This window comes from Thamnophis sirtalis, unplaced genomic scaffold (assembly GCF_051295495.1).
Source record: "Thamnophis sirtalis isolate CommonGarterSnake01/CBP01778 unplaced genomic scaffold, rThaSir2_p1.2 scaffold_5, whole genome shotgun sequence".
NCBI lineage: Eukaryota > Metazoa > Chordata > Lepidosauria > Squamata > Natricidae > Thamnophis > Thamnophis sirtalis.
This window is the reverse complement of record NW_028261385.1, coordinates 10,168,539-10,176,068: the sequence shown is the minus strand read 5'-3', so window position 1 is coordinate 10,176,068 and position 7,530 is coordinate 10,168,539. Positions and strand designations below refer to the sequence as shown.

At 50.1% G+C, this 7,530-nt stretch overlaps 1 protein-coding gene across 2 annotated transcripts in view; it reads left to right on the top strand.

Moving 5' to 3' along the window:
* The first annotated feature begins 3,158 nt into the window (after positions 1-3,158).
* Positions 3,159-7,530, top strand: part of ST8SIA5 (ST8 alpha-N-acetyl-neuraminide alpha-2,8-sialyltransferase 5) — a 63,307-nt gene continuing 58,935 nt past the window's right edge. For both annotated transcript variants that reach the window (XM_087715290.1, XM_087715289.1), the window contains exon 1: positions 3,159-3,387. In XM_087715290.1, the coding sequence (XP_087571416.1) occupies positions 3,254-3,387 (134 nt within the window). In that variant the 5' untranslated portion in view covers positions 3,159-3,253. The remainder of the gene's footprint in view (positions 3,388-7,530) is intronic.

Genomic DNA, 7,530 nt, shown 5'->3' with positions numbered 1-7,530 from the left:
GTTCTACAGTAGGCTGCCAAAGTCCTTCGGGATAAGGCTGATATCTTCTTTGAAAATGCTGTCAAAGACTTAATTGGCAATTAGCTTGGCAAGGCCACACGCAGCACAGAGTCCAAACGGAGCTTCAGAAGGTAAACCGACCAGCATGAACCAAGTTGCTTCCTGCAAACGCTCATGTGCCTTTGCTCCTCCTTTATGTCCTATGGGAGGGGCCAATCACTTCCAAACCTTACTCCTGAGTTGTCCCTTCTGTTTTAACTGTTCTTGCCTTTTGGCAGCACTGCGCCTGCGCAAACTGGCGCCCCCTGCTCCTCTACCTTGCTGCTGTCTGACTCTGGAGGCTTGGAAGGCAGCACATAACTCGCAGATGGTCCTGACTCCCTCTCTGCCTCCGACGCAGAGCCCTCATCCGAGCCTTCCCCAGACTTCAGGACTTGCCCATGTTCCTCCCCAACCTCCTTGCTGTCCAACTCTGCTGCCAGCTCTGCAGGCTGCTGGAGGACCACAACACAGGTCAGGCATAGGACTGAATACAAACCAAGTACAGATTGTGCTCAACTTATAACCACTCTCTTAGGGCAGTATTGGTGAACCTTTTCAGGACTGAGTGCTGAAACATGCACGCACATGCACGCACATGTGCCAGAAACCAAAAGAGCAACTGCCCAGTGCACATCAGCATGCCGGGAAGATGATCTTCCGGTTTCCGGCACGCGGACGCAGCCCAGCCAGTTTCATGCATGCATGCATGCGTGCCAGAAACTGGAAGACCAGCTGGCTGGAATGCACACACACACCAAAAACTGGAAGATCATCTTCCTGGTGCGCCTATGCACAAGGGGTTGCTGATTTTCCAGTTTCCGGCACGAGTGTTCGAATGCACACGCACGTCAGAAACTGGAAGACCAGGTGGCCATGTACACCGGGCACCTGGTCTTCCAGTTTCCCGCACATGTGCGCGCATCCGTTTCAGCACTCGGTCTGATCCCTTCCGAGGTTGGTAAACCGAGAACCCAGACTGTTGGGGGCAATGTGCTGACTCTCCAAACTGCTTAGAGAGCAGCTGTAAAGCTACCTGTCATAAGTAAGAGTCGGTTGCCAAGCATTCGAATTTTGCTCAGGTGATCTTGGGCAAACGCCACAATGGTCGTTAAGCGTGAAAAACGGTCCTAAGTCCTTGCTTTCAGGGCCATGGTCACTTCACCCAACAGTCACTATACGAACTGTTGTAAGTCGAGGACCACCTGTGAAACACCTCAAACGTTGGACAGGGAGGGGGGGAGAAAGAGTCACTTCACCAAATGTTCACTAAATGAAGCATTGTGAGTCAAGGATCACCTGTCAAACACCTCAAAGAGAGTCACTTCACTCAAATGTCACTAAATGAACCGTTGCAAATCAAGGACCACCTGTGAAACATCTCAAATGTTGGATAGAGAGGAGGGGGGAGTCACTTCACCAAATGGTCACTAAATGAAGCATTGTAAGTCAAGGACCACCTGTCAAACACCTCAAAGAGAAAAAAATCACTTCATCCAACAGTCCCTAAACGAAATGAATTGTTGTAAGTTGAGGACCACCTGTGAAACACCTCAAACGTTGGACAGAGAGGGGGGAGAAACTGTCACTTCACCAAATGGTCACTAAATGGAGCATTGTAAGTCAAGGACCACCTGTCAAACACCTCAAAGAGAAAGAGTCACTTCACCCAAATGTCACTAAACAAAGCGTTGCAGGTCAAGGACCACCTGCCAAACACCTCAAACGTTGGATGGAGAGGAGGGGGGGAGTCACTTCACCAAATGGTCACTAAATGAAGCATTGTAAGTCAAGGACCACCTGCCAAACACCTCAAACGTTGGATGGAGAGGAGGCGGGGGAGTCACTTCACCAAATGGTCACTAAATGAAGCATTGTAAGTCAAGGACCACCTGTCAAACACCTCAAAGAGATAGAGTTACTTCACCCAACAGTCACTAAATGAAGTGTTGTAAGTCAAGGACCACCTGTCAAACACCTCAAATGTTGGACGGAGAGGAGGGGGGGAGTCACTTCACCAAATGGTCACTAAATGAAGCATTGTAAGTCAAGGACCACCTGCCAAACACCTCAAACGTTGGATGGAGAGGAGGGGGGGGGGAGTCACTTCACCAAATGATCACTAAATGAAGCATTGTAAGTCAAGGACCACCTGTCAAACACCTCAAAGAGATAGAGTCACTTCACCCAACAGTCACTAAATGAAGTGTTGTAAGCCGAGGACCACCTGTGAAACACCTCAAATATTGGACAGAGGGGGGGGAGAGAAAGAGTCACTTCACCCAACGGTCCCGAAGCGAACCGTTGTAAGCCGAGGACCACCCCTAAAACACCTCAAAGGTTGAGACGGAGACGTGGGGGGAAAAGAGGGGCTTTGGGGGTGTATGTGTGTGTGTGGGGGACGACGACGACAAAATCCTTGAAAGTCTCCGGCCTGCGGCCGCGTGTCCAGCCGGCTTTCCCTCAAGAGCTTCGGCGAGGCAGCGCGGCGCTCCCGCGTCCTTGAAGGGGAGGCGCGGCGACCTTGCTCGCTTTCTCCGAGGCTGGACGGCGTGAGGAAGGCGAGGAGGGGGAGAGGAGAAGCCGGCGCAAGGCGGGAGGAGGAGGAGGAAGAGGAGGAGGAGGCATCGCCGAGACAGGAGACGGAGGAGCCATTCTCTCCCAGCTTCCCTCCCGCCAAGCGAGACCCTCCCCCGGCCTCCCTCCCTCCCTCGTCCGCCTTTGGACGCGGCTCGGAGCGTCGCCGCGGCGAACTGCGGCTTTCCGCGCCATCCCCCCCGGCCGCCCTTCCTTGTCAAGCCACGCCAGGCGTCGGGCTGGGAAGGGTTCGGCGCCGGCGGCCACTTTGGGGCTCTTCGCGCCTGCTTGGCTTCTCCCGGGGAAAAGCAGCAGCAGCAGCGCCGCCTTCCTCGGGGGCGCGCCGGGGACGGCAGGGACGAGAGAGGAGGACCCGTTCTGCCGGCTTCTTCTGCCGACCGCCCCGCGCTTCTTCCAAGCGGCCGGGAAACTTTGCCGGGGTCGCTGGGAAGGCGCCCATCCCGGCTCCGCCGTCCCGTTCTCCGGCGCGATGCGGGGACGGCGCGTCCTTGGCTTTTGCGCTCCTCCGGGGCGCCCCGGCCGCCGCCTGGCCGTCCCGGTGCCCGAATAAATGGGGCTTTGGAGCCGGGATTGACCGGACGGATTTCAGCCTCGCCTTCGCCCTTCCGCCGCCAGGATGGGCTACTACACGGACCCGACTTTCAACCGGGATTTGCTAGGGAACCGAAGTTTGCTTTTCATTTTCATCTGCGCCTTCGCCGTGGTGACTTTGCTGCAGCAGATCCTGTACGGGAGGAACTATCTGAAGAGGTAAAAGGGGGGGTGAAAAAGAGAAGAACCTTGTGGTTGCGTTCGCACGACCCCTTAAACCTGGGTTAAACCCATCGTGGCCTGGCTTTCCCCCCAGGAACCCGAATCCTGCAGAGAAAGGAGCCGAAGGGTTAGGCGCAGCATGAGAAACAAACCTCTTTCCCTAGATTAGACAAGGATGCTGTGATGCGTTTTTTTTCCCCTTTGGGCTTGGTTAGTGGTCACCTTGGCTGGTTCTTCTGTGGTGCAGCTTGTGGTGTGAATGGAGGAGCCCTTGGGTTCCCCTCTCAGCATATAAACCCAGGTTGGGCACAGAGTGTCCTGGAGAAAACCCATCTGTGATCATTAACCCTCAATTGATAGTCCCCAATCAAACTCTTATCAGTGTGTTGCATGAGCCAGAAAATACTGCTTTCCCCTCCTGGTCCTTTGCTCGACCCGTGACCCGTCAAAACCGCGGAGGACAAAATCGCGCTCGACGAAAGCGCGCATTTGACGTCATCACAGCGTGACAAAAAAAATGAAAAATTGAAATAAAATTAAAATTAAAGCAAGCCGATTCACATAAAGGTAAGGGTTAGGTTTAGGGTTAGGGTTAGGGTTAGGGTTAGGTTAAGGGTTAGGGTTAGGTTTAGAGCGTTAGGGTTACGTTTAGCGTTAGGTTAAGGGTTAGCGTTAGGTTTAGCGTTAGGTTAAGGGTTACGTTTAGGGTTAGATTTAGGGTTAGGTTAAGGGTTAGGTTTAGGGTTAGGTTTAGGGTTAGGTTTGTGGGGGTTAGGGTAAGGTTTTCGCTTTATTTTTACATTTTTCGATCACAGCGCGATGTTTTCGTCGCGCTGTGATGACGTCAAATGCGCGCTTTCGTCGAGCGCGATTTTGTCCTCCGCGGTTTTGTGGTGGAACCGCTCGACCAGCCAAACCCAAATCCTGCAACCATTCTTCGGATAATTTTTGTCTCCAGGCCTTCGATCCTCTCAGTTGCTCTTCTTTGCACTTTCCCCCAAGTCTCAACATCTTTTTTTATAACATGGTGACCAAAACTGGATGCAGCATTCCAGGTGTGGCCTTAACTAAAGCTTTATAAAGCGGTACTAATATTTGCTCTTTTTTTTTTTAAAGCAGTGTTTGTTTTTATAAGGGCGCTTTCCTGGATCTCTTTGAAAATTTCCTCTATTAGAATTCAATCCTAAACAGTGCAATGTAAAATCTAGGTTCTCCCGTTGTCCTAATCTTTGGGATTTTACTTTAGTGGGTGAGCTAACGCTTTGAAGCAGCAAAGGGAGAGGCCGTTCCAATGGAAAACCCAGCTGCTTTAAAAGGCTACGGAAAGATGTGCGCTTATTTATTTCAGTTCTTTATTCATTTATTCATTACCGTTATTTGCCACCCATCTCACTATCCAGAGTGATTCTGGGCAGCTTACAAAACAATAAAAATAGAAATATGAGGGGTTTTTTTTTTTGGTGAATGTCGAAACAGTTAAAATGACAAGAATGAAATGGAGTAAAAACCCGCCTTTATTACTTTGTAAGTAACTTTATAAGTCACTCACAATCTCTTGATCATTGGCCCAAATTCACCCAGCTGGCTTTCCTGCCTAAGGTGGGACTAGAACTCACGAGTCTCATACTATATGTGTATGTAAGTGTATACAGTATATTAATTCAGTAACCAAGTTAGACATACCTTGCGAAGCACTAGTACTGTATATAGGTGGTGTGGAAGTGCCCGAGCTTTATTTAAATTGGTTTAATTCCTCCCTAAAGTCTTGTGGATAATGCACCGAGGCACGCAAACTGCCGAAAGCTTTTGTGGTGCCTTACAAGACCACAGCGGGTCACATTGAGCGAAAGAGTCTGTGGAAGCTTACGGCTTTGCCAAGATGCCACCAGATTCTTGCTGGCCTGTTTAAGGGGGCTTAAGAGGGTTAACTGCCCAGGAAAGCTGTTAACTCCAAGCACTCAGCCGAGCGAGTGCTTTTGAGCTTGGTTCGGTTGTGCTCAAATGTGGTTGAGTTGTAGCTGCGGCTCTCTTTCCACTTAGAATAAGAAGGGATCAAGTGGCTGTTTCTTTCTTTTTTTAAAACAGAGTAACTGTGTGACATTGCTGGGTGTAAAGAGATACTATTGACACATCAGGGGAATGCTTGGGTTTGGACCTGCGTTTCTGCCAACTGCACTGAAAGGGCCACCGGAGCCCCCCCGATTGGGCACGAAAAGAATCTTAACTCTTGATTTATGGACTTGGCAGAGAAGATAAAATGTGTCCGGGATTTCATTGTTTAAGACCGACTTTGCAGAATGTGGATCCCTTTGGGCTTCTTGTTTGTGGGGAGACGCACAAGCCATCCTCCTCATTAGCAGAGGAGTAACTTAGAAGCATTTGGGATGCTAAAAATAAAATCTCCCTTCACTTGACCTTCGCTCTTGGTAGCTACAGAGAGTAGTGTTCTACTATTCACCCCTGTTTTGTTCCTTCCTTCCTTCCTTCCTTCCTTCCTTCCTTCCTTCCTTCCTTCCTTCCTTCCTTCCCCTCCCTCCTTCCTTCCCTTCCCTCCTTCCCTCCTTCCTTTCCCTCCCTCCCTCCTTCCTTCCCTCCTTCCCTTCCCTCCTTCCTTCCCTTCCCTCCTTTTTTCCCTTCCTTTTTCCCTTCCCTTCCCTCCTTCCCTTCCCTCCTTCCCTTCCCTCCCTCCTTCCCTTCCCTCCTTCCCTTCCCTCCCTTTTTCCCTTCCTTTCCCTCCTTTTTTCCCTTCCCTCCCCTTCCTTCCCCTCCCTCCTTCCCTTCTTTCCTTCCCTTCCCTCCCTCCTTCCCTCCCTCCCTCCTTTCTGCCGTAAAGTAATGTGAAGCAGTATATAAATCTGTGCTATTGCCTTTGCTTGCTTATTTAATTGCTAGCTTCCTCTCCCTCCTTCTTTCCCTTTCCTTCCTTCCCCTCCCTATATCCTTCGTACCTTCCTTCCTTCCCTTCCCTTCCCCTCCCTCCCTCCTTCCTTCCCTTCCCCTCCCTCCATCCCTCCTTCCCTTCCCCTCCCTCCTTCCCTTTCTTTCCTTCCCCTCCCTTTATCCTTCCTACCTCCCTTCTTTTCCTTCCCTTCCCTTCCTCTCCCTCCCTCCTCCCTCCCTCTTTCTTTCTTTCTTTCTTTCTTTCTTTCTTTCTTTCTTTCTTTCTTTTTTGAATTAGGCAAGTGCTATGTTGAAAAAAAACACACAAACACACCACATTACGTTGGATTAAGAGAATTTGTTTTTGGAACCTCCTTCAGAAAAGAAGAATATTTCAGGAATATTTTCTCAGGCACAGAGTGGCTCCTTCCTGAATTGAAGGTTCTTTAGATCAGAGTTTCCCAATCTTGGCAAGTGTGGATTTCAACTCCCAGAATTCCCCAGGCAGCTACGTTGGCTGGAGAATTCTGGGAGTAGAAGTCCACATATGTTAAAGTTCCCAAGGGAAACCTTGCTTTAGAGGGCTAAGGAATGTAGGTGGGAATGTGTACCTTCCTTTCTTAAATCTTCTCTCCCGCAATCTGTGGTCTCCATAACTATTTGCTTAGCGACCATCAGAAGCTACGGCAGCACTGAAAAAAAGCAGCTTACGACCAGTTTTCACACTTACGACCATTGCAATATCAAAATCTGAGTGCTTGGTAACTGGCAAGTAATTATGGCAGCTGCATTGTCCTGTGGTCACCATTTGTTATTTTCCCAGCAAGTCAATGGAGGAAGACAAATTGACTTAACGGCCACATGTGTTGTGATCCACCAGAGGCCAGCGGAACTGGCGGCAGACTCAGACAGGGAGGAGGTTGGGGAGGAACATGGGCCAGTCCTGGAGTCTGGAGAAGGCTCTGATCAGGGCTCTGTGTCGGAGGCAGAGATGAGGCCAGGGCCATCTGATAGTTATCAGCTGCCTTCGGAGCCGCAGATCAGTGGGGCAGAAGATCAGCTGAAGCCTGTTCTCGTGACGGTGGAGATGCTGCAATAGTGAAAACTGTAAAAAAAAAAACCCGGTCATCAGTCACTTCTTTCAATCCTGTTGTAACTTGGAATGGTCACTAAACAAAGCACTATTTGTAAAACCCATAGGGAGTTTCCTAGGGATAGCAGTTAGACTTATATACTGCTTCATAGGGCTTTCAGCCCTCT